Source organism: Triticum aestivum, chromosome 1D, assembly GCF_018294505.1.
Source record: "Triticum aestivum cultivar Chinese Spring chromosome 1D, IWGSC CS RefSeq v2.1, whole genome shotgun sequence".
NCBI lineage: Eukaryota > Viridiplantae > Streptophyta > Magnoliopsida > Poales > Poaceae > Triticum > Triticum aestivum.
The window spans coordinates 66,192,262-66,219,476 of record NC_057796.1 but is presented as its reverse complement, the minus strand read 5'-3'; the positions used below and the strand labels follow the sequence as shown (position 1 = coordinate 66,219,476).

The 27,215-nt window shown below is 47.1% G+C and overlaps 1 protein-coding gene across 2 annotated transcripts; it reads left to right on the top strand.

Annotated features, from left to right (window-relative positions):
- The first annotated feature begins 638 nt into the window (after window positions 1-638).
- On the top strand, window positions 639-8,920 carry LOC123180336 (uncharacterized). 2 transcript variants are annotated; one of them, XR_006490886.1, is made up of 7 exons: window positions 639-1,456; window positions 4,060-4,115; window positions 5,109-5,218; window positions 5,436-5,590; window positions 5,678-5,770; window positions 6,349-6,477; window positions 8,207-8,920. XR_006490886.1 is itself a non-coding variant. In XM_044592369.1 (7 exons), exons 1-7 carry the CDS (start codon window positions 721-723, stop codon window positions 8,222-8,224), a joined length of 1,302 nt encoding a protein of 433 aa, XP_044448304.1. In that variant the 5' UTR covers window positions 646-720; the 3' UTR covers window positions 8,225-8,920. The 2 variants fall into 2 exon arrangements, 1 of the variants encoding a protein (XP_044448304.1); XM_044592369.1 differs by having other exon boundaries at window positions 646-1,456; window positions 5,431-5,590.
- The last annotated feature ends 18,295 nt before the right edge of the window (window positions 8,921-27,215 follow it).

Here is a 27,215-nt window from a genome sequence, read left to right as displayed (position 1 = left end):
CAGGGCGCTCAGGTACCGGCCGGCCTTGTCGTCCATGATCAGGCGAACGCCGCCGCAGCCTGATCGCAAAGATTCGACTGGAATTGGAATAACTGAATATGTCCACGACTCGCGGCGGATGCCCGCGAACTACTCCTAAGCTGACGTGGCTGGGGCGTACGCGTTGCCGTAGCCCAGGACCGGTTTGCCAAGATTAAGGACTATCCTGAGTCCGTATTTGCAAGTTTCAGGATTGTATAGAAGCAGTTTGTGAGTTCCGGGACCATTATAGACATCGCCAACAACTTTAAGGATCAAAGATGCACGAAGTTCCTTGCGCTGGCTTGAGGCGACGTACGTGCAGTGCAGCGCAGCTATCGCTGTGCAGGATCCTACTCAATAAGTACAGTGCAACGCCCGGAGGCTAGGCGCCACACTATATAGTATAGCGCCCAGCTCTTAGACGCTGCACATTGACTTAATAATTTTTAGGCAGTCCGGGCTGGTCAGGCATTGACTTAGTAATTTTAGCATAGTGTGGCGTTTTCGTGTCGGGCGCCGCTCAAAAAGTCAGCTGAGTGAATTTTTTTTAAAGGGAGTTCATTTTGTGAAATGATTTCATTCACATGTTAAAATTGTCAAATTTGCCCCTCCCTGCAGCTGCGGGTTCGGGTAATCATCTCCATCCAACCGCAGACGCCCTCCAAACCCCTCATCTAACACAGCCTGAATCCTGATGCGATGGCCTTAGCCACCGCCGCCGCCCCGCCGGCGATAGCAGCGGCCACCTCTACGTCGTTCCCGTCTCTCCTCCAACACCACTCACCCGGCAGCCGCCGAACGGTCACAGCCCTGGCCTTCGCGCGGCGCTTCCGCAGCAAAAACCCTAGCCCCTTCCGCTCCGGCAGCAAGGCCGCCGCCCCGACCCCGGCCCTCGCCCCCGCCCCCGAAGACGACTTCGGCGGCCTCGAGGGAGAGCTCTGGCGCCTCCGCCGCCGCGCGGAGCTGCGCTTCCAGCGCCTCGCCGCGGAGGCCGACGAAGCCTACAGCGACCTCCGCTCCTGCGTCCGCGTCGTCGGTGGGGACCGCTTGGTCCTGACCTTCCGCCGCTCGTCGCTGCGCTTCGCCGCATTCGCCCTTCTCTGGTCCCTCGCTCTCTCCGCCGCGGCCTGGGCGTCGCTGGGGCTGGCCTTGCGGGCCTGGCGCCAGCTATGGGGGCGGGGCTGGTGGGAACGACCGGAAGGCGGAGCTGTGGTGACGAAGCGGGACCGGAGCATGGGTGGGAAGGAGGTGGTGGTGGCTGTATCGTCTCCTGTGCTACCTCCGGTCAGCCACGTCAAGGAGCCCGCAAGGAAGGTCAGGAAGAAGGAACCACAGGGAAGGCTCCCGGAGTGGTGGCCGGAGATAGAAACCGAGTTGGTGGAACTGGGGCAAGAAGCGGACAAGTGGGCGATATTGGCCAATAGATTGGTCCGAGGTGAATGCCTGTATATATCTCAAACTATCTTGTTCTGTTTCTAGTTCAAATATGGAGTCAACTAGCACACATGCCCGTGGGTTGCAACGGGAGAAAAGAATTCTTCCATGTTTGTGCATTTGTGCGCTGTCATGGGAGAACTCTCACGTATGTGATGCTATCAACATTCGTCTTAACTGAAAACTTAATTATCCATTTGTTAAAGTATCATACATGCATTTCTCTACATAAAGATATATGTAATTAAAGGCCCATGCATTTCTATGGAGAAAAAAAAATCAAGTGATTGCAACTTTCTCATTTCCCAATTAAACCTAGGCACCTTGACTACCCTTAACTGTCTTGTCACCCAAATAACCTAAATGTACTTTAGTCACGACCGATGCATCAGAAAAGTCTTCAATTAGAAAAACTATAGATCAAAGGTACTTTGGGACGCTAGTTTGGGAAGAGGGTATGTATTCCCGTCATCAACCATCTAAATTTGTTCATAGCCCCCTAGATATTTCGGGAAACATCATATATGAATATCAAGCTTAGCAATCTCAACCGTGGTATTGGCTGAATCCCAGTGCAAAAATTCAGAACATGCATCCTACTACTGCTTCTCAGCTTCAATAAACAACAGAGCATTGTTGCCATGGTTAGAAATTAAATCGGGTAAAATTAGCAATGCGGTGTACAATAAACCAGCCAAAATCTGGGTTTATGCATACACCACAATCCATTGTGATCTATATGCTGGAGTTACCAAAACAAATGTTGATAAGAGGAGTAGGCCTGGCAAACAAAACAAAAAAACCATAGCACCACACGTGTTCACATGCACATAAAATTGCAGCTCAAACAATCTTATGCTGTTTTTTTTTCCTTTTGTTTGAGACAAAAAAAAATCCTGTGAGTAGGCCTGGTCAATCTAGTCAGCACGCAGAAGCCCATCAGGCCGAAGGCACCCACGAAGAAACGGACCAGATCTATACGCTAATACGGCGGTCGTTAGACTGCAAAATCGCAGCGCTGCTGGCAGTCGCTAGTCACAGGACACCATGGCCGCAACCTCGAGCTTCATCGTCCGACCCCTTGACCAGCATCCGGCCGCCTCCCCCCCGTTTTCTTCCTCCCTTCGGCTTCCTGAAGCGAGCTTCATCGTCCGACCCCTTGACCAGCATCCAGCCGCCTCCCCCCCGTTTTCTTCCTCCCTACGGCTTCCTGAAGCGAGGCCAAGGCCGCCTCCTGTACACCCCATGGCGCTCTCTCGACCCTTCTCGATCTGCAGGGAGAACCAATCAAGCAAAGCCTCCCGCTTGGCCTCTCTTTCTTTCAGTCCCAGGGCAATCAGATTCACATCTATTCCCCAAACAGCTTCTTGATTCTCCACACAACTTAAGAACGTATATAAATTGGTGAATTGTGATGAAAACGGGCAAGGTGGGACTATGTAATTCCTTAGCGAACCTGTTTATAACACAGAAAAGTGTCAGCATGGTTGGCTCCAGCCTTGTGGGCACGAGGGAGAGGTCGCAAGTTCGATACCCCATGAACGCAATTAATTTTTTGCTAGTTGACCGAAAATTGTGCGGATCAAGCCCAACACAGCCCAGGTGATTTTCTACCAGGCCTGCTTCATTGGCGGGTGACACCCGAGTGGGCTGACTGCATTGTTGGGTGACACCCAAGTGGGCTCTCTGCGGACTAATTTTAGACCCCAACCATTAAATTAGTACCACCTCGTGTATCATACACTTAACGTAGGATCAGACACGGGACGAAACCAAGAATATCACCTTGCTTTATTAGTAGGTATAGATAGGAATACTGCACATAACCAGATTGCATATAGAACAACTATATCAATCGGAAAATAGGATAATATGAGCTTTCTAGGTTCATTTATTCTCGTCGGAACTCAGAAATATTAGTGTAGTATCATTTTGAATGCCTGGCGAACAATAGTAGAACTGTGCTAGTAGCACTGTTTTATTTGTTCTCAGCATTTCTTTCACTAATAGGCAAAACCAACTTTTGTTCTTGAGTCTAGATGGATGCAGATTTTTTCTACTATCACTGCCATGTGTGAGATTTGGCTGAATTTTGGTTTGACCCAGTAGCATATAGTATCCCAAAAAGAGAAGGAGTAACATCCTTACAAATTAAACCCAAACATTTGAATGGTGTCTGGCCTCAGTCTTAGTTTCTTGGTATTGATTAGCACATGTAACTTGTGTGTCTCCATTGTGGTAGTCCAAACTCCAAATACGGATCCTTGAGGTCTAGGTTGCTCATGGAAGATCAAATTACCTCTTATTATTGTTGCCACTTTCCTTCACATAACAGGAGGTGATGCAAAGTACTCCCTCCGTTCCACAATACATGCCCTCCATTTGTCAAAATATAGATGTATCTAGACATGTTTTAGTATATAGGTACATCCATTTTTTAACAAATGGAAGTCAAGTATTTTGGAACGGAGGGAGTACTAGATAACTAATAGTCTAATAGTGTTACCCTTTTTCATTGGCAGGTAATGTAGGCCATCTTATCATACTCGTGAGAACTTCCATGCTGCTTCATTTATCAAAACCTTAAATCTTTCCATGTTCCAGCAATCGTTGACAATAGGGTTGCGGGGAGGGATTACAGATACGATGATGCAGTTCAAGTTAGTCTTCGTACCTTTAACATTATGATGTTATAATTTATTTATTTTTGCAAATTTGTATGACCTCCTTTCCTTGAATTTGAGAAGTGCTGGCATGCTCTTCTTGCTATATAACCTTCTGTAGCAGGCAGTTATGTTTTTTTTTCCATGGAAGTATGTCGACACACAAATTCGCAATCTGATAGAACGACATGGTCCTCTAGATTACGTACTTACTGTTTAATACTGCAATATCCCTATGGATTTAACCCTTTCTATTGGATTGTTTTGTTAACATCTACCTCTTGCTAGATCTTGGTCTCTGTTTGGCCGAGCTCCGGCTTCAAAATTTGAGCTCTGAAAAGCTAGCTATGAACAATCTAGTTTTACTGTTTTGGTAGAAGTAAGGAGACGTGCAGCTGGCCAGAGGTTGCTTGCTCCAGCTTATAAAAAAATGCACATTAAGCTTTTCTGGCTCTGGCTTAAGCATTGGTGGAACTTGGAGAGTTGTACTAACCGGCTCCAGCTTGTTCCCAGAAGCTAGAAGCCAGGAGCTGCAGCCTGGCATAGTCACATAATTGCACAAAATAATATTTTCTTGTTGGGCACCTTACACATAGAATTTTAATTCTGATATTTTATTCCCTACTGTAATTTTGATTTTGAAGCCGCATCACTAACTGTGAACTAAAAGCAATCTGTATGCGACTGAAGTAATATTGATTAGAAATTCATCACAACCCTGCTTCCTTGTATGGATTTAGGACTTGACGGCACGTGTGTTGGTCACCACATTGATTTGTTTACATAAATTAGCCTAATTATTCTAGTAATGTCCTTTATAGGCATGATTCTTACATATCTTATTGGAAATATCATTATGTAATGATTTAAGATTTACTTTGTGTTGAATAAATCTCCCAATCTTCGGAGCACCAGAAATATTGTAGGAATATTAACAGTTTGTCAAACATGCCATCTTGCTGTTCCTTAATTCCTTGTTTTTTAATGCAGCTAAGGCAGTTATGCAAGATATCAGGAGTAAAGGTCTCATTTGACACAGAAAATGCACGCGATTCTTTCTATAGGGCAACAACAGGCTTTGTTCTGGACGATTGCAGCAGGTGTGTTCTGTTGCAGGACAACATTTTTTGTGTATTTCACGTCACATTCAGCTCTTCATGGCAACTATCTACTGTAAAGAAAACATTTTTTGTGTATTTCACGTCACATTCAGCTCTTCATGGCAACTATCTACTGTAAAGAAATTGTGGTATTATTTTAATTTTATTGCTTATTTGGTACGCATGTTCCTGATATTTTATTCTTACTAAAGGACAGCAGAAGACATGGGGACAGCACAAATCAATGGAGAGAATCCAAGAGATTTTCTTGCTGGTCTTTCTATGAATATTGGGTTGGACAAGTTCCGTGCTGCCACACTTGTTTGTGCATCAGTTGCTGCTCGCACTCGTGCGTGTCTCTTGCAATGCTGGGTATGGATTTTTTTTTTAGGATTTTAGACTTGTTTATGATCTTGCATATGTATCAATCATGTTGATTCTATGTGTCATTATCCGCAGGCTCTAGAGATTCAGGGAAAACGAGCGGAGGCATTGGATGAGCTTGTAAAAATCTGTAGAATTCATCGTGTATTCCCTCCAGAAGAAAATTCTGTATGTTTTTGTTTTTGAGCTTGGCAATTTCTTTCTCAGTGTTACTGTTCTCTTTTGTGATCCATTTTCATCCTTTAGTTTCTCAAGAGTTGCAAACTTGTGATTCCCTCGACCAACAGTGTGTTGTGCAAGTGCATACGGCCCTACGTTGTCCTATATGATTTATTTACGTTTTCACAGCGTGTGAATCCAAGGGAGACAACTGTATTAAAACTCTTAGACCAAGTTAAACTTTTGAGCTAAGGGAAGAAAGACGAGTTGGGTTGCTATGGTTTTCCATGGTTTATCCCACTTGGGGGCTGGCTGTAGTGTGAATACTAGGTGATTGCATGTCTGTAGCAACGAAGACTAGGTTTCTTGTACTAGTTACATAATACTGTGGCATGCTGCTATTTCCATCGGTAATATTTAGCTTAGACTACCTGAGTTGTCTCACTCTATGGCTATGCATGCAAATAACTTAAACTTAAAAAACCTAGGGGATATTCTTCGGGCATTGTTCAATGTTATTGCGTATATATCCTCCTATTGGTGAGAAAAAACATGATCATGCAAGCTCTTTTTTTTGTCTCTTGCAGGCAGAAATGGAAATGGTCGCTGGTGGACTTAAAAAGAATTTGGAAGTTGCAGAGAGGGTTCACCTTCTCTCTCTATACAGGAGCGCATGTACTACCGGTGTCAAAACCGTTGCAGAAGCTCTTGGCCTGGTAAGTAGTTGCCAATGACCTGTGATCTACTCCCTCCGTGCCACAATATAGGACGGTTTTACAAGCTAACAAAGCTTGCAAAAACATCTTATATTGTGGGATGGAGGGAGTACTTTGCAACATTAAAATGTGTATGTTGTGTTGTTGTTCGTGAAAATTGCACACCTAAATACTAAGTCAGTTTATCTTAGTCTGTTTTAAGGAAACCAGAGTTCCCAGGATGTGCGAGATTATTCCAATGAAAATGACATCCTAGAAACGTGAGCACAGAACCCAGTTTTCCTTCACAACAATATAAGAGACATGCTCCTCAATTTTAACTTAGTATGGTATACTTCTAGGATTCGTGTATGGTCCTGTGTATGTATGCGAACAAGGTCTCCGCATCAAACATCTTTAGATGATTTTTTTTGGAAACCAACATCTTTAGATGAATTGAACCAGAACAAAATTACTGGATATGATTCTGAAGGCTTTGGCTTTCTGGAAGCACTTAACCTTTTCCACTTTTTTTTAGAGAAAACGCAAAAGACTTTGCGTTTCATTTCATTGAACAGGAAGAGAACAACAGTACAGGTACAACCTCCCAGAACAACAGTACAGGTACAACCTCCCAGGAGGAGGGACGCGCATACACACCACCGTCCTCACCGAACAAGCAGGTATAGGTGCCACCAACTACAGACCGCAACGACGAAAGGTCTCGCCTTGTCCAGCCTCCAACCATAAATGCCGAGGTAGCTAGACTCAGGGCCTCAAGGTCGCGTCACAGCCGTTGCCAGGCGCCTCCGAAGAAGACCACATCTCTAGGGCTGTGCGGGCCAATGTACCTTCCACCCATATGTGCCTAGGAGTCAGCAGGTGGATGGCAGGGCCCAGCCAGAACTAGTGAAGCAATCTTTTTGGACATGCCGGCGCCGGCGTACATAGCGCCCCGGACGCCCACGCTCTATGCTGCAGCCCACATCACAGCATCGCAATGCCAGCAGGTCTCGCCGGAAAGACCGGGGAGGCCACCATCTCCAGCTGCATAACCTTTTCCACTTTTGAGTCATCCTAAAAGTAAATAGTAAAAGATGAGCACGTTTACACTAAAAAAAGGACTTACATTTTCTTCCAAACCCTGGACGCCACCCAAGGTCTCCTTGGTCATCCTCTCTCGTACGGCAGCCTCGTCAGTGGCCAGAGGAGTGGTGACCCGTCCCTTCCTTTTTTCTTGGTTCTAGTAGGTCCATGTTCCCCTTAGGTTTTGGTTCCCTCGTCGCATCTGCGAGGAGGTGATGGCGCTGGCGCATTGGAATAAGGTTTCTCCAGTGTCCCTCTACCAGTCTACCTTGACGACGTCTGATCCGCCATCAGCAAAAGGTCTGTGAGGGTATGGCAAGGGCGCTTCTTACTGCTGGTTCAGTGAAAAATTTCAGCTCCAGCTGGCGGTGTAAAGTCGAAGGAAGAAGACGACCTATATGGTTTTTTTTATGTAGTTTTAACTTTTACTGGTCATTTCGTGTCTTCTCGTTTTTCCATTGTACTAGCTACTGTTTTCCTTGATACTTATCAGATATAAGATGCCCTTTGGGTGTCTTATCTAAAAAGGAAGTGTAGGAGGAAATTTTCTATGGAAATTTTCGATGGTTGATAGGAATGGCAATTTTGTTAAGCTTTAGCCAGAATGGCATTCTTAGATTGAGATACTTCGGTTTTCTAATGGTATTGTCTTCCTGCCTTGCAGAGCTCACCGGATCAATGAGAACACGTGCCGTAGAAGGGTCCATTATTTTTGTAGTTCCAGCTCGGCGTTGTCATGCCTCAGTAACGGCTGAAATATTCACAATCGAAGCCATTGGCATCCTCGGTTTTATGAAGTTGCAGAATGTGTGCGATATTTAATTCGAGGAATTAACATGGGGCATAATACGTCATAAATTTTCCTAGCAGCACAAAAGGTCTAAAGCATTCCAAACAAGGTGGTATAAGGCAGTACATATGAACACAATACCTTGTGCATAGTTAGGCCAACGCATCCAAAACAGGTTCTCTTGTAAGACATACACATAGTTTTGCTGGTGTCGTTGAACAATGGCAGCAGTGGCTCATCGATGTAGCCGTGTAGGATGCAGTTATAGAGCAGGACAGCTTAGTGGAGGTAGACAGTTCAGGATAGTGGTATGCATTTGCATGGTCCGAAAAACCTTATTGCCATCATTTGTGTCTGAAGGCTTGGTTTGGATGGCCTACTCGTGGCAATTCTGAGAAGAGTCGGCTATGGTTTGGATGGCCAAGTACTCCTACTGTTTATGGGTCTGATCGTCTGAGCATGGATGGAGCAAGAGAACTATTGAAACGATGTGAGAGTTGTAGTGGTGGTAGACAATGCCGCAAGTGGTCACGTAGTTGTGCTCTCTAATTTTTCTTTTCTTATTATTACCATGTTTTTATGATTGAAGTGGAAGGACAAAATCTTATTGCTAGGTTCTCGTGATTGCAAGGGATAAGGATACGAGAACAAAAGCATATATCCTTTCTTCCAATCTTATCAATAGTCAAAGGCACTCTCAAAATACGCATTAGACCTTACATACTCCATCCGTTTCTTTTTAGTCTGCATATAAGATTTGGTCAAAGTCAAGCTTGATAAAGTTTGACTAACTTTATATTAAAAAATATAAACATTGACAATATGAAATCAACATTATCAGATAAATGTATTTTCATACTATATAGTTTTAATATTGTAGATGTTCATATTTAACTGCAAATTCAAGCAACTTACAAATTATTTCTCAAAAAAAAAAGCAACTTACAAATTGCTGTTGCGGGGATGCATGCAACACACACAAGCTTCACATATCTCAAGCGGAACACACAATATTATAAATCTTTCAACAAAGATTGCACATGATCTAGAACTCTAGTACAGGTGTCTGTAATTGCCAAAAATCGCTCTGATTTATAGCAACATGTTTCTCCAACCTTAGTCTACATGGGCATGCTTGACACTCCTATGTCTTCAAAAGAACCTGGACGTGCTTGTACAGCGACATGGCGCCTTAAATTAGGTGAAACACACGACACTCTTCTGACAGCCATGAACCGCGTTGCAACCGGCGATGTTAATAAACGGACCAAGCCGTATCGGATGGCATGCATCATGGAATGCAACGCATCGTGCGGGATGACAAATTACCGAGAGAGAAGGTAATGCAATTTTTTTGTGGATGTACGTAAGCATAACTGGGGTTCAAGAGATCTCATACAATGCTTTCTATAATAAACAATCCCGATGACTAAAAAAATGTCTATACTCTCAGATTAGTGCGAAGTGTTGAGCATAATGTTTATTAGGAAAGTTAGGATAGCGTAGGATACTATTCTATCTTGCCTTGTACTCCAAGGTGATTATATACTCCTATATATATGCCCACGAGGCTCAAGCAATACAATGAACCAACTATTTCATCAATTCTCTCACTCTCCCTTCTAACATGGTATCTATCGCAAGTCGATCCTAAACCCTAGCCGCCGCCGCCGCTTCCGCACCCGCGCGCCGCCCCCGGGGCGGTCGGCCTCCATGACCGCCGCCGGGGGCCGCGCCGCCCGTACCTAGGGAGTTAGACTCGCATGACCGCCGCCGGGGGCCGCGCCGGTCGGCCTCCATGATCCTAAACCCTAGAGAGTCTTTTTCCCGATCCTTTGATCCTGGTTTTCTCTCTCTGGCCGGTCACTTTGATCGGCGTCTACTTTTTGGTTTTCCGGTCTATGTGATCCGGTTTGCGTCACCCGCCGCCACCGTCGACCCTTGTGCGCCTCTACTCCAACCCAGGCGCGACCAGCAGGCCTCTCCTCCGACCCGGCGTCCACGCACGCCAAGGCGGCCCATCAAGGCCAGCCGTCGTCCGCGCGTCGGTCCGCCCGTCGCCCTGCGCCGGTCGTCACCCCCTGCTCCGACCGGGATACCTGCATCGCCCCGACTCGGCGGCCTCGCGCCATGCGACGGCCAATGATAGCCGTCGCTCGCGTGCCAGCCCACCCATCGATCCACGTCACCCGCCTCCGCCGCGTCTGCACGGCGGCCCGGCGGTCTACCTCGCCGGCTTCTTCCTCGGCTGCGTCGGGGCGGCTGCATCAGGCTCCTCGGCTGCCTCAACTCGGGTGCCGCTGCTCCGTTGGTCGCTCGGGCCTCGCTGTCCGGTTTTTGTCACGCTGTCAGGGTTCTTCGCCTACTTCGAGCACCGCCGCTGCACTCCTAACCTAGCCGCCGCCGTCGTCAGGCCGCCGCCGCCGCTCTTCTTTGGCCGCCGCCGCTGCTACCTTCGTAGCTGCCGCCGCCGCCCGTCCACCCCCTTCGTCTTCGTCCAAGCACCAGCCCGTCGCCAGCGTCGCCGTCATCTACCCCGACCACTTCGTCTACTCCGACCACCGTTGGTGACATCGAGCCCGCGCCGATGGACGCCGCAATCATCGTCGAGTTCTTCTCTGCTGGCCCCTCCGACTTCTCTGACATGGGCGTACAGCTCGTGCAGGTCCCTCGTCTACGCATGCTCGGTGCTAGCAACACCGATGCATGCCCTCATCCACGACGTGTCCCTGGGCCTGGCAAGCCTGGTCGGCGCTTCGTCAACTTCGTCTTCGTCCGTCTACGCATGTCCGGTGCTAGCAACACCGGTGCGTGCCTTCGTCCACGATGTATCCCCGGTCTTGGCAAACCCGCCGCGACGTGTCGTCAACAACATTTTCTTCCCGGTGCACTCCTACTTCGACACCACTGCGCCCATGCTAACTCGGCGCCCTCTTGCGCCCGCGGCTCCACGGCGACTTCCTCGACACCGGCCACCCCGACTCGACATCGACCACGGCATTCTTCGCACGGCTACCTCGACCACGGCTCCACCACCCACGCTCTCGGCTACATCGACAAACGGCACAAAGGGCTACCGCCTTGCTTGAGCAACCTCGTCGGTTTCCACTCCTGTCACGACTCCGCGATGCATCGACCGTAAAGACTGTGGGGAGGGGGGTGTCCGTCGGCTTCCCTTCGGATTCTTCTACAGTCTCACCGTCTGCGTCACTACCGTTGTGACTGTGGGGGGATGTTGAGTATCGTGATTATTAGGAAAGCTAGGATAGCGTAGGATATTATTCTATCTTGCCTTGTACTCCAACATGATCATGTACTCCTATATATATGCCCACGAGGCTCAAGCAATACAATGAACCAACTATTTCACCAATTCTCTCTCTCCCTTCTAACACGAAGTATACCTTGTACTCCATGAAGGTGTACGTAAAAAAGTAGAGTATCAGAGCATCTACAACCGGACTTCTCAAACCCGCCTCATACGCCCGGGCGGGCCGATCGGTCAATGCCCGGTCATGATTTTTTGATCCAGACGGGCCTCTCAAACGGCCCTCAAACGCCCGGGCTGACCGGCACCCCCCATATCCAGCCCAAATATGGGGCGGATATGGGGGCGCCTGGTGTAACACCCCGGAGTAATGATGCTACAGTAATCCCTGAGATCAAGCTAATCATTTTGCTATAACAGTGCTTGGTCACTTTGAGCAATATTCCATTTCAAATTCCAGTTGAATTCAATTTGAATTTATGTGTGAAATTCAAAAATGCTCAGACATGAAAACTAAAATGTGCATCATGTGGAACATATTCTTCTGGTAATATTGGTGGTGAACCAACATTTTTGCAAAATGTCTAAGTGGCCTAAAATAGCTAAAACAGAAAAGCTTTAAAAAGAAAAGAAAAGTGGAGAGCAAGGAGGAAAAGAAGAAGGAGAAGCCCCCTGCCTCCATGGGCCTTAGCCCATTGCGCTGACCGGCCCACCAAACCCCCTGTCCCCCTAGACCTCAACCAGCCTGGCCGGCCCAGTTAGCCCAGCTCCCCGCACCGCACCCCCCTTCCTGTTCCTCGGTCGCGCGCCGCTCACTACAAAAAATACACTTCCGTGATGATACGTGTTTGTCACAATACGTCACGTTTTTTGTCATGCATGTACATCCATGACAAATTTATGACAGAATCAAGATAGTCATACCTGTGCTGTCGTAGAAATGTTCCATGACATTACCAAAATTATCATCACGGAAGTGTCCACTTCCATGACGATAAATCACGCGTCACAGAAGTGCTTTCGTCAAGGGTGACCGACACGTGGCATCCACCGTAACGGAACACCGTTAAGCTATCGGGTCGGATTTTGGATCCGATAACCCGTTAACAGCCCCGACCAATGGGGATTTTCCACGTGTAAAATCATCATTGGCTGGAGGAAACACGTGTCGGCTCATCGTTGGGACAAATGTCATCCACTCATTGGACAGAAGGCGCCTATGATACGTCGACACATGGCACGGCCCAACAGAGGCCCATTCCTGTGAAAAAGCCGGCCCGTTTGACTTGGTCAAAAGGTGGCGGGCCGGCCCATGGAAAGCCTGTTAATGGCCTGTTCGCATATAGCCCATTTACAGCCCGCTAACCCAAGGCCCGTTATGCCCTATCCGAATTAGGCCCAGTAGCGTCATCTGGGCCATCCAATATGATTCCAGCCCGTTTTCACTTCTGGCCCATGTATGGCCCATGACGTCTTTCGGCCCATATGAGGCCCTATGTAACTCTTGGCCTATTAACGGCCCGTGGTGAAACTGGCCCGTAATGAATAGTGTATCACTTTACACCCATTAACGGCCCGTGGTGAAATTGGCCCGTAATGAACAGTGTATCACTTTATACCAATTAACGGCCCGTTATTCCGTTGGGCCGTTTCCAGCCCATATTATCTTTCGGCCTTCTCAGAGCCCATTTATTCTTGGGCTCATTTCCAGCATTCGTTTACTTACGGTCCGTTACTGTAATTTTCTGCTTGTGGGCCAAATTCAGCTCGTGGTTACAATCGGCCCGTTTATGGTCCGTTAATACGTTGGGCCGTTTTCATAGCGTCATCAAATACGGCCTATTAACGATGGCCCGTTATGGTCGGCCCATGAACGGACGATTCCAACTCTAGCCCGTTTACGGCCATAATGCGGTCTGTTTGGCCCATGTTTGGCCAATCGATCATACGGCCCGTATAAGGCCCATTGATGATACGACCCGCAGAAGGCCCTGTTGGGAATCGTAGCATAATTTAAAATTTTCCTACGCTCACCAAGATGCATCTATGGAGTCTACTAGCAACGAAGGGAAAGGAGTGGATCTACATACCCTTGTAGATCGCGAGCGGAAGCGTTCCAATGAACGTGGATGACGGAGTCGTACTCGCCGTGATCCAAATCACCGATGACCGAGTGCTGAACGGACGGCACCTCCGCGTTCAACACACGTACGGTGCAGCAACGTCTCCTCCTTCTTGATCCAGCAAGGGGGAAGGAGAGGTTGATGGAGATCCAACAGCACGACGGCGTGGTGGTGGATGTAGCGGGTCTCCGGCAGGGCTTCGTTGAGCTTCTGCGAGAGAGAGAGAGGTGTTGCAGGGGAGGAGGGAGGCGCCCAAGGCTTAGATGTTGCTGCCCTCCCTTCCCCCCACTATATATAGGGCCAAGGGAGAGGGGGGGGCGCAGCCTTGCCCCTTCCTCCAAGGAAGGGTGCGGCCAGGGGGGAGTCCTTCCCCCCCAAGGCACCTCGGAGGTGCCTTCCCCCTTTAGGACTCTCCCTTTTCTCTTATCTCTTGCGCATGGGCCTCTTGGGGCTGGTGCCCTTGGCCCATATAGGCCAAGGCGCACCCCTTACAGCCCATGTGGCCCCCCGGGGCTGGTGGACCCCCTTGGTGGACCCCCGGACCCCTTTCGGCACTCCCGGTACAATACCGATAAAGCGCGAAACTTTTCCGGCGACCAAAATAAGACTTCCCATATATAAATCTTTACCTCCGGACCATTCCGGAACCTCTCGTGATGTCCGGGATCTCATCCGGGACTCCGAACAACTTTCGTGTTTCCGCATACATATATCTCTACAACCCTAGCGTCACCGGACCTTAAGTGTGTAGACCCTACGGGTTCGGGAGACATGCAGACATGACCGAGACGCCTCTCCGGTCAATAACCAACAGCGGGATCTGGATACCCATGTTGGCTCCCACATGTTCCACGATGATATCATCGGATGAACCACGGTGTCGAGGATTCAATCAATCCGTATGCAATTCCCTTTGTCAATCGGTATGTTACTTGCCCGAGATTCGATCGTCGGTATCCCAATACCTTGTTCAATCTCGTTACCGGCAAGTCTCTTTACTCGTACCGCAATGCATGATCCCGTGACTAACGCTTTAGTCACATTGAGCTCATTATGATGATGCATTACCGAGTGGGCCCAGAGATACCTCTCCGTCACACGGAGTGACAAATCCCAGTGTCGATCCGTGCCAACCCAACAGACACTTTCGGAGATACCCGTAATGCACCTTTATAGTCACCCAGTTACGTTGTGACGTTTGGCACACCCAAAGCACTCCTACGGTATCCGGGAGTTGCACGATCTCATGGTCTAAGGAAAAGATACTTGACATTGGAAAAGCTCTAGCAAACGAAACTACACGATCTTTTATGCTATGCTTAGGATTGGGTCTTGTCCATCACATCATTCTCCTAATGATGTGATCCCGTTATCAACGACATCCAATGTCCATGGTCAGGAAACCGTAACCATCTATTGATCAACGAGCTAGTCAACTAGAGGCTCACTAGGGACATGGTGTTGTCTATGTATTCACACATGTATTACGATTTCCGGACAATACAATTATAGCATGAATAATGGACAATTACCATGAACAAAGAAATATAATAATAACCATTTATTATTGCCTCTAGGGCATATTTCCAACAGTCTCCCACTTGCACTAGAGTCAATAATCTAGTTCACATCACCATGTGATTAACACTCACTGGTCACATCACCATGTGACCAACATCTAAAGAGTTTACTAGAGTCAACAATCTAGTTCACATCACTATGTGATTATCACTCAATGTGTTCTGGTTTGGTCATGTTATGCTTGTGAGAGAGGTTATTAGTCAACGGGTCTGAACCTTTCAGAACCGTGTGCTTTACGAATATCTATGTCATCTTGTGGATGCTACCACGCGCTATTTGGAGCCATTTCAAATAATTGCTCTACTATACGAATCCGGTTTGCTACTCAGAGTCATCCGGATTAGTGTCAAAGTTCGCATCGACGTAACCATTTACGACGAACTCCTTTCCACCTCCATAATCGAGAAAATTCCTTAATCCACTAGGTACTAAGGATAAGTTCGACCGCTGTCATGAGATCCTTTCCCGGATCACCATTGTACCCTCTTGACCAACTCATGGCAAGGCACACTACATGTGCGGTACACAGCATAGCATACTATAGAGCCTATGTCTAAAGCATAGGGGACGACCTTCGTCCTTTCTCTATCTTCCGCTGTGGTCAGGTCTTGAGTCTCACTCAATACTCACACCTTGTAACACAGCCAAGAACTCCTTCTTTGCTAATCTATTTTGAACTCTTTCAAAATCATGTCAAGGTGTGCTGTCTTTTGAAAGTATCATCAGGCGTCTTGATCTATCTCTATGGATCTTGATGCCCAATATGTAAGCAGCTTTATCCAGGTCTTCCTTTGAAAAACTCCTTTCAAACAACCCTTTATGCTTTCCAGAAATTTTACATCATTTCGGATCAACAATATGTCATTCACATATACTTATCAGAAATGTTGTAGCGCTCCCACTCACTTTATTGTAAATACAAGTTTCCAACAAACTTTGTATAAACCCAAAAACTTTGATCACTCCATCAAAGCGTATATTCTGACTCCGAGATGCTTGCTCTAATCCATGGAAGGATCGCTGGAGCTAGCATACCTTTTAGCATCCTTAGGATCGACAAAACCTTTCTGATTGTATCACATACAACCTTTCCTTACGAAAACTGGTAAGGAAACTCGTTTTGACATCCATCTGCCAGATTTCATAAATGTAGCTAATGCTAACATGATTCCGACAGACCTAAGCATCGCTACGGATGAGAAAAACTCATCGTAGTCAACTCCTTGAACTTGTGAAAATACTCTTTGCCACAAGTCGAGCTTCATAGACGGTAACATTACCGTCCATGTCCGTCTTCTTCTTAAAGATCCATTTATCTCAATGGCTTGCCGATCATCGGGCAAGTTCACCAAAGTCCATGCTTTGTTCTGATACATGGATTCTATCTCGGATTTCATGGCCTCGAGCCATTCGTCGGAATATGGGCCCACCATCGCTTCTCCATAGCTCGTAGGTTCATTGTTGTCTAGCAACATGACTTCCAAGACTGGATCACGCATTACTCTGAAGTAGTGCGCATCCTCGTCGTCCTACGAGGTTTGGTAGTGACTTGATCCGAAGTTTCATGATCACTATCATAAGCTTCCACTTCAATTGGTGTAGGTGCCACAGGAACAACTTCCTGTGCCCTGCTACACACTAGTTGAAGCGACGGTTCGATAACCTTATCAAGTTTCCACCATCCTCCCACTCAATTCTTTCGAGAGAAACTTTTCCTCGAGAAAGGACTCATTTCTAGAAGCAATTACTTTTGCTTCCAGATCTGAAATAGGAGGTATACCCAACTGTTTTTGGGTATTCTATGAAGGTGCATTTATCCGCTTTGGGTTCGAGCTTATCAACCTGAAACTTTTTCACATAAGCATCGCAGCCCCAAACTTTTAAGAAACGACAACTTAGGTTTCTATAAATGGTGTCGTCTCAACGGAATTGCGTGGTGCCCCTTTTAAAGTGAATGCGGTTGTCTCTAATGCCTAACCCATAAATGATAGTGGTAATTTGATAAGAAACATCATGGTATGCACCATATCCAATAGGGTGCAGTTATGATGTTCGGACACACCATCACACTATGGTGTTCCAGGCGGTATTAATTGTGAAACACTTTCCACAATGTCTCAATTGTGTGCCAAACTCGTATCTCAGATACTCATCTCTATGATCATATCATAGACATTTTATCCTCTTGTCACGACGATCTTCAACTTCACTCTGAAATTGCTTGAACCTTTCAATAATTCAGACTAGTGTTTCATCAAGTAAATACACTCAGTATCGACTCAAATCATCTGTGAAGTAAGAACATAACGATATCCACTGCATGCCTTAGCATTCATTGGACTGCATACATCAAAATGTATTACTTCCAATAAATTGCTCTCTTGTTCCATCTTACTGAAAACGAGGCCTTTCAGTCATCTTGCCCATGTGGTATGATTTGCATGTCTCAAGTGATTCATAATCAAGTGAGTCCAAACGATCCATCTGTATGGAGTTTCTTCATGCATATATACCAATAGACATGGTTCGCATGTCTCAATCTTTTCAAAAATGAGTGAGTCCAAAGATCCACCTACATGGAGCTTCTTCATGCGTTCTACACCAATATGACTCAAGTGGCAGTGCCACAAGTATGTGGTACTATCATTACTATCTTATATCTTTTGGCATGAACATGTGTATCACTACGATCGAGATTCATTTTAGGTGCAAGACCATTGAAGGTATTATTCAAATAAACAGAGTAACCATTATTCTCCTTAAATGAATAACCGTTTTGCGGTAAACATAATCCAATCATGTTCAACGCAAACACCAAATCTCGATGGTAGAGGAAGCATGCGATGCTTGATCACATCAACCTTGGAAACACTTCCAACACATATCGTCATCTCACCTTTAGCTAGTCTCCATTTATTCCGCAGCTTTTATTTCGAGTTACTAACACTTAGCAACCGAACCAGTATCTAATACCCTGGTGCTGCTAGGAGTACTAGTAAAGTACACATTCATATAACGTATATCCAATATACTTCTGTCGACCTTGCCTGCCTTCTCATCTACCAAGTATCTAGGGTAGTACTGCTTCAGTGACCGTTCCTCTCATTACAGAAGCACTTAGTCTTGGGTTTGGGTTCAACCTTGGGATTCTTCACTAGAGCAGCAAACGACTTGCTGTTTCATGAAGTATCCCTTTTGCCCTTGCCCTTCTTAAACTAGTGGTTTTACTAACCATCAACAATTGATGCTCCTTCTTGATTTCTACTCTCGCGGTGTCAAACATCGCGAATAGCTCAAGGATCATCATGATTATCCTTGATATGTTATAGTTCATCACGAAGCTCTACTAGCTTGGTGGCAGTGACTATGGAGAACTATCACTATCTCATCTGGGAGATTAACTCCCACTCGATTCAAGCGATTGTGGCACTCAGACTATCTGAGCACACACTCAACGATTGAGCTTTTCTCCCTTAGTTTGCAGGCTTAAGAAACTTGTCAGAGGTCTCATACCTCTTGACGTGGGCACTAGTCTGAAATCCCAATTTCAGTCTTCGGAACATCTCACATGTTCTGCGACGTTTCAAAACATCTTTGGTGCCACAATTCTAAACCGCACTGAACTATCACGTAGTCATCAAAACGTGTATGTCAGATGTTTCGTAACATCTACAGACGACGTTGAGGTTCAGCACACCGAGCGGTGCATTAAGGACATAAGCCTTCTGTGCAGCAATGAGGACAATCCTCAGTTTACGGACCCAGTCCGCATAATTGCTACTACCAATTTTCAACTAAATTTTCTCTAGGAACATATCTTAACCAGTAGAACTAAAGCGCAAGCTATGACATAATTTGCAAATACCTTTTTGACTATGTTCATGATAATGAAGTTCATCTGATTATGAACTCCCACTCAGATAGACATCCCTCTAGTCATCTAAGTGAAACATGATCCGAGTTTAACTAGGCCGTGTCCGATCATCACGTGAGACGGACTAGTCAAGATCGGTGAACATCTCCATGTTGATCGTATCTTCTATACGACTCATGCTCGACCTTTCGGTCCTCCGTGTTCCGAGGCCATGTCTGTACATGCTAGGCTCGTCAAGTCAACCTAAGTGTATTGCGTGTGTTCCGAGGCCATGTCTGTACATGCTAGGCTCGTCAACACCCGTTGTATTCGAACGTTAGAATCTATCACACCCGTCGTTGGAGCAGCTCCGGTGAGTTGTACGACGCCGAGGCTGAAGCACGACAAGAGAGACAAGGAACAACGTTAACCTGAGTGGAATTCTAATAGCATCTCCAATACATGACGTAAAATACATAACCACAAAGTGCTATATGTAAAATACATCAGCCGCTCATCTCTGAACTTAACTGTCGAAACTGAACTTAACTGTCGAAACTGAATTTTGCTGTCGAAACTGAACGCACTAGCAAGGTGAGGCTACACGTCGGTCGACTGACTTTTTCATCTCTGGTCAGTCGATTTTGCAGCCGTTGGATACGAAATCAAGGGCCTGCAGTTCATCTTCAACCTCCACCCCCTGAGCCGTCAGCCACCACCGGCCAAACAGCAGCCCCCTGCCACCCGCGGCCGGCGGTGCGCCGCCCCGCTCGCCCCGAAAACACTCCCCACTGCCGGTCCGCCGCCGCCCCGGCCATCCCTCTAGGCCCCCCGTGCCGAGCTTTTTCTCCGGCGATCCCCATGCCACCGCCCCGCCAACACCCCGCTACCGCCGGCGACCACCGCCCCCATCCTGAACCCTAAGATAGATAGTGGGGTACCTCTCCGGCGAGCCCCCTCCCCGCTGCGGCTGGTTCTTCCTTCACCCCGGCGAGCCCCCCCCACCCCTGAAAATCGACTGACCAAAAAGTCGATTCAGTCGACTGAAGTGTAGCTAAATCGGAGCAGCATCGCAAGCAAGAGCAAAAGCGAGAGCAGCAGCGCGAGCAAGAGCAATAGCAAGAGCAGACCAGGCATGGGACCGAGAGCAAGAGTAGAGCAGCAGCGCGAGCGAGAGCTAAAGCAGCAGCAGCTCCTACTGATGTGGACGTCGCCGCCGAGGGAGCGACGCCGTGGAGGAAGTGGCCGGCGATGCCGCCGTGGATGGAGCCGCGCCGTGTCGGCTCGAGACCGAGCGCTGGCAGCACCGTGAGATCGAATCAAGAAGAAAATGCAGCGATTAGTGTACAACCTCTTTGGTGGCGCCGATTAGGCCGCAGCTTCATCCGAGGAAACGGTGATGATGATGCTCTTCCGGTGGTGCAGGTGAAGATGACGGTGTGGGAATGGAGGTGGCGCGAAAGACGAGGGGAACGTCGGGGCAGCTCCTTGGAGGTGGAGGACGGGGTGGCTGAGCCGGCAGGACGATGAGATCAACGACGGATCCTCATCCGGTACGGTGGATGAGGAACGTCGAGCTGTTGCTGTGGACGACGTCGTCGGGGAAGAGGCTCCGGCTGGGTGGCGGACGGAGCAGGGTGTGGGGTTTCGTCGTGGGTTTTCGCGGCCTCGGTGTACGAATGGGTGGGCGGATGGGATGGCAGTGGGGAACCATGGCTTAGAGACGTGCTTGTCCGAAATGTGGGGTAAGTTACGAAAGTACCCCCACCGATTTGAGGCGGTTCTTTCGGTTCAGGGGTACCATGGGCATTTCGCGTGTCGGGATTTCACAGGAGGTGGGAGTTTTCACGCACGTTGTAATTTCGGAATAGCAAGGCGCGGGTTGAGATGGAGGGAGTTGTCGGAGCACAACGAGACAAAGATATATCTTAAATATTTCGGGCTAACAAGGCTCGGGTTGAAATTTCCGGACAAGCCTAACGTGTAATGCGCACTACAAATGTCATTCAAAACTTTGAATTCATGTTATGTTTAATTAAAATATTTCGCTACATGTATAATGCATGCAACCTACTACTCAAATGAACGTTTTATTGCTTTCCAAACATATATACTACCGCTTCAATATGAACTAAATTTGAATTCGTTTCTCTATTTGAATAAGATCTACAGTAATGATTGTTGTGAAGTCAAAGCATTTGAATTCGTTTATCTGTTTTAATAAGATCTACAATCATCATTATTGTCAAGTTAAACCATCATTTGTGTATTATCTTCACAGCACACCACATGATTAGTCTCGAGTTACATATGAACTATGTGTACTATATGAACTCGAACTAGATTTTTTGAATCCACTTTATTTTGATTTCAAATCACATTACGTTTCTAGCTCTAGCTAGATCTTCATAATCTAAACCATGTCTCATATGTATAATGTGTTTATCACATTATGTATGGTGCCCCGCTCCCTACGCCTACAAGTATTTAGATGTGAGTTGCAAACACCACACATTACCACAAATTCAAATAAAATGTGAGAATGTTCGATATATAGTATTGTTTAGATTGTTCGATATTTAGTTGTAAGCTACAAACGCCACACATTATCACAAATTCAAATAAAATGTGAGATTGTTTGATGTATAGTATGGTTTAGATTGTTCGGCATTTAGCTGTGAGTTGCAAACGCCATGCATTATCACATTATGGTATAACATGTGCACAGCACGTGTATCACCGCTATATTCATGCATGCAATGTTTAAAACACTATGATCTCCTATTCAAATATATGAATCTGCTTTCATATCAAATTATGATCTTTGTTAGTCTCTTACACCCACACAATCCTCTAACCTCTGTAGCTACCACTAACTTTCTCTCGTGCATGCACACGCCCTCCTCGCCCTCCCCCTCCCTCGGCATTCTATCCACCGGGCACATTGATTTTTCTCTTTAGGTCGTTCTCCCAAAGTCTCCGCAACTCCTTTCCGACACACACCGATCGATAAACCTCTCCAGCGATGCATGCCTACAACATACACACACACCTTCAATCTCCTCCTTTATGTGTCCTTGCCTCGTGTCTCTCATACGGTCAGACACACGTGTAAACTCTCGCCCCTCTTTTCATCGATCTCACAACCGCACACTCCTCCCCCTATCTAGCTAGTAGTTGGGCCTCTCGCACCACCTCCTAGCTCCATTCTCTCTGTCTATCCGTCTCGCTAGGCCTTATTTGCCTCTAACAAATGGACGTACACCGACCGATCTCTCGCTATACATATAGCTTGCTAGGTCCTTATAACTCGTTTTTACCCACACGTCAATCGATCTACCTCCTTAGTTGTGTCTCTCCCTTCCTCCGACAAACAACAATTGATCTATCGATCTAGTTAGGTTTGCTTACCAAACACATGGTTCCCCTTCATCATCCATGGATGCGTCCCGACAGATCTGTCACGCACAGGCACACACAGAAACACATCCCCACTCTTATTGATAACATTGCAGTTCCACCCTTAGTTTGTCTAGTAGGCCTCTCCCACCATCTTCGAGAAGCAACTCCATCACCCATCCAGCACTCTACCCCTCTCCCTCCCTCTCCCTCCCTCTCTCTCTCCTCTCTCTCTCTGTCCCATCATATTTCCCGTCCTTCAGTTATGTATGGATGTCGACCGATCTCCCTCAAGACATAGCTGGGTCTCTCCTTCTCAACACATATACGAGTCGTTCTACCTCTATAGTTAGGCCTCTTCCTACCCCTCCCCCCACCCCCTCCCCCCCCACACACACCGATACATCGAGCGCTCTAGTCATGTCTCCCTGCCACACACAAACTTGACATGTGCCCTCTAACATTCTGGTAGGCCAGTCGCCCTATATCTTTGACTTGCACACACACACAATTTCGATGGCTCTCTTCATCGATCTCGCACCCACCCACTTGATCCTCTCTTCGACTCTATCGATAGCTATGACCCCTCCCTCTCTTCTCGTGGATTGCCCGACCCTCTATGTATGATATGGATAGGCCTCCATTTCACACACATTGCATGCAAAATTTTGTTTGAGATGTCATCGACACATATTCCCACAAATAATTCACGAAATCAACCCCCACCCCACCCCACCCCAAAATAAAAAACACTCACGAACGCGGTTTGTATCTCTCACACACACCCACGTAGGTGGGGGACGTGCACGAAGAGAAGAGGTGCATGCACGGCGCACGTACTCCCGTCTCTTTCCCAACCACACCCGCGCGGGTACACGATGGAGCTCATTTCTGTACGAAAAAGGCATCCCACGTGGTAATTTGGCACGTGTACTGGTTGTCCACTTGGTGGAGGGAGGATCGTCTACCACGGGTGAACAAACAAATTGCGACTTGACGTGTTATGTTAAAAAAAGAGGCAAACCATGTGGGGCCTACCTTAGAGGCAAGGCTCTATACACTGGAGTACTTTTGATGTGTGTCGTCAACTCGCAGAACGAGGAGAAGTTTGCTTAGTACGCCGTCTCCCCCACCCACGAGCGCGGTGGCTCGCAGGATGAGGTGAAGCTTGCTCCGCCTTACGCCCGCTCCCTTGCCCATGCGCGCGGTGGCTCGCAGGACGAGGAGAAAAATTTACTACTCCCTCCGTTTACTCCTCGTCCCTACTACCTTGGTTATAGAGATTATATCATATTGTTTGGAATATATATGTCCTTTAGTAGATTTCAATATGAACTACTAGTACATACTCCAAACACTGATGTATATAGAGACGTATTTTAGAGTGTAGATTCACTCATTTTGCTCCGTATGTAGCACTCTCCCTCGCCCCTCGACCCTCGCCCACGTGGTGGACGTGCAGCAATTCATTCGGTCTCATATAGCCAGGACGATATATACTGCACTACCATTATTGCTCGACTTACCGAAGAGGCGAAGACCCAATCGCAAGGTTAATATTTTGGAGATGCCAAGCGCAAGGTTATAGGAGAACGAGTAATAGGTGCCGCGTCATTTATAAATAATTTTTTTTTCTTCAGTGGCACGTACGCAATATGATAGGTTCATATGGAGAGAAAAGGAAACCGCTCCACTATATACATAGTCAGGACGGGCCAGCCTACACGGTTGCTTGCTGGGGTTGCTCTCTTCACACTCTCTCGCACAAAACGACCGTGGCCACATCTCTAACATCCCGGCGGATCACGTCCGCTTGGGGAAGGGGTGGATGCTTAGTGTAGATGCGGTGGCCGTCGCCGACGGTGAAAACCCACTGTCGGCACGTCCCGATCAGGGGTCCCCGCCGTTCTCTCTCACAAAGCCGGTGAGGTTGCCTTCGTCCCTTGCTCACTGCCGCGACGTGGGCAGTTGCCGCCTCCCGCCGCCCTCCTCAAGGTTGAGCTACGTCCCTCAGGTACAACTCCCTTTACAGCCGGCTTGCACCACTGCTCCAGCTGCCCACATCAATCCCTGTGGATATTTCTCTACTTCTTTGCCCCGCACATACCTCTACTGGCTTCTACGTACTGTATTTGTGATGAGTTTATGTCTCATCAACTAGTCCCATTAATCTTATTCTAATCACGCTTCTTCAATTTCTTTGCCACAGGGATGCTAATCTCGATTTTGGTGAAACTGCACAAAATGATCCGATGGTCAAAAGGTTGCAACTTCATTTATTAGGAAGCTCGAACGTTGCCAGCAAATTGAAGCCTGGTCAGGGTTCACGGTTCAAGGGCTAGGGACTGCATGGATCGTTTTTTTCTTTAGCTGCCTCTGTTCCAAAATAAGTGTCAACTTTAGTAGTAGTACAACTTTGTACTAAAGTTTGCACAAAGTTGAGACACTTATTTTGGAACGAGGGAGTACATATTTGCTATGATTTGTCAATCATTGAGATGCAATAGCATGCATGTTAGTCTCCTTTGTATTTGATGAAATGTTGCAACGGGCAACCTTGGGTGCAAGATACATGTAACAGAAGCTAGAAGCTTCATAGCATTGTACAAATTTATCTCGCTGATAAATTACAGTACGTACTATACTAGTAATTCCTCCGTTCCTAAATATAAGTCTTTGTAGAGATTTCACCATGAACCACATGCGAATGTATATAGATGCATTTTAAGTGTAGATTCATTCATTTTGTTCCGTATGTAGTGGAATCTCTACAAAGACTTATCTACTAGTAATAGCTAGCCCCCACCACTAGGAATTCTCTATCCTCTCCTTGAGCCACATCATCAAAATTGATGTAGCCGTTAGATGAAGTAAATCAGTCCATAATAGCCGTCTGATCTAGACGTTGAGAGGCTCCGCACTAAGCCACATGCAAGCATGCAGAAATACCGTGGCACATGCATGTGAGTGGGTTTTAAATCGCATCAACATGTCAAAAAGAAAAATATAATCCCATTATGCAGTAGGAGTTGGCTGATCTTTTTTCCTTATGTGGGATGATCTAAATGATGATGGGAGTTTATTTAGTTTGGCGACCACATTTGTCATGCGGTTATAGAGTTTTTTTAGTTCTATGAAATCGATAATTTTGCGCAGAGAGATATACCGCTGTTCCGCGGCAACGCGCGGGGACTCATCTAGTAATATTTAGGAACGGAGGGAGTACTATGTAAAGAGTTAGGTGTCACACGGTGATAGTGTGAGGTGGGCCATGTAATCACTGAGCCTGTGTGTTTTCACTGCTCTTGCACGCCTCCGCTGTAAGAATGGAGAAAATTGTAATCTAGTAGTAGTACCTCCTTTCGCCAAAAGCGTGGGACATCCAGCAGTCCTACCACCTCAGTAATAAAGACCAATGAGCCGTCAAATCACATAGACCCAGCAGTAAGTTGGACGGATGAAGCAACCATCACTCTTGCGCTAGTGAGAGGTCACGTCCGCTCTGCCCGGGCATGAATGCGGCACCGATTCTTTGGAGCGGCGCTGACCATTTCGGGCGGGAAGCGCGCGCGGGCGATGGAGGGGCTTTGGGTGGGCCAGGCTGGTCAGGAGCGGGCATGGCAGCTGTCCACATGTCCATACCGGACACGCCCGGAAACGAGAGGATGCACCGACTCTCGCGGCTAAAATCATACTACACTACATAACATCTCTCTGTAGGAGTAGGTCGATCTGTCGCTCTCTCTAACACACACATGCTGTTAAACACACACACACACACACATACGCACACGCACGCACATTGGTCCCGTTGCACCTTCTAACGTGACTTATTACACCTAGACGGAGGGAGTAGTAAGTATACGAGATACGGTGGCACACTGACTTAAGTCGAATACAAGTGCCCAAAATTTGTGTGCATGTTATAATAAGGATTCACTTAAAATAGTGCGTGAGCGAACAGAGGGATCAATTGGACAGTGTTCCCGAGCAGTAGCGAGATCTGTGAGGTAAGATACACCGCTGGCGCTTTTAATTTTTCTTATTAATTTGTTTGTTTCACCCTCTGACTGGTGGGACCCAACGAACTACGTGGAGAGAGGTAAGGTGACTAAGGCTGCATTATTTCTGCACCACTATGGATAGTCTTACCACCAAAGCCACATGACACGATTATGATTGAAATCCCAATGACTCCCACACACAAAAAAACACGGCATGCTTGTCACATGAATGCAGGAATGTATAAAAGTTTATTTCCCTCTCGTTGAACATAACGGGAGGGTTGTGTAGCTGGTTAGCCTGTTCGCTCATCAAACTTGAGGTCTCGGGTGGATTCTTTGACTGGTCAAAATGTTTTCTAGGGTTTGCACGCTTCACACTCTCTCTCCAGTATATATATACACGCTGGAGCCTCAGCGCTTGTAGTTGCTCTCTTCACACTCTCTCGCCCTCTCCCGCTGGAGCCTCAATGCTTGTAGTTGCTCTCTTCACACTCTCTCGCCCTCTCCAGATCTAAACAAGATTTCGTTGGCCTCTCTTTCCCCTCACTGCTGCTCAAAGAGCCGGCAGGATCCGTCCGCCGGGAAGGGAAGGCGGCTTAACGCTGTCGCCGTCGGCGAGGGACTACCGGCGCAGCTGTTCACTTTCCACCCAGCG

Bases quoted from the DNA above. Each gene is read 5' to 3' on its own strand.
- LOC123180336 (XM_044592369.1), top strand. From the start codon at position 721: ATGGCCTTAGCCACCGCCGCCGCCCCGCCGGCGATAGCAGCGGCCACC. The intron at 1,457-4,059 runs GTGAATGCCTGT...TCCATGTTCCAG, and splicing joins GGCCAATAGATTGGTCCGAG to CAATCGTTGACAATAGGGTT. The intron at 5,219-5,430 runs GTGTGTTCTGTT...TTCTTACTAAAG, and splicing joins GTTCTGGACGATTGCAGCAG to GACAGCAGAAGACATGGGGA.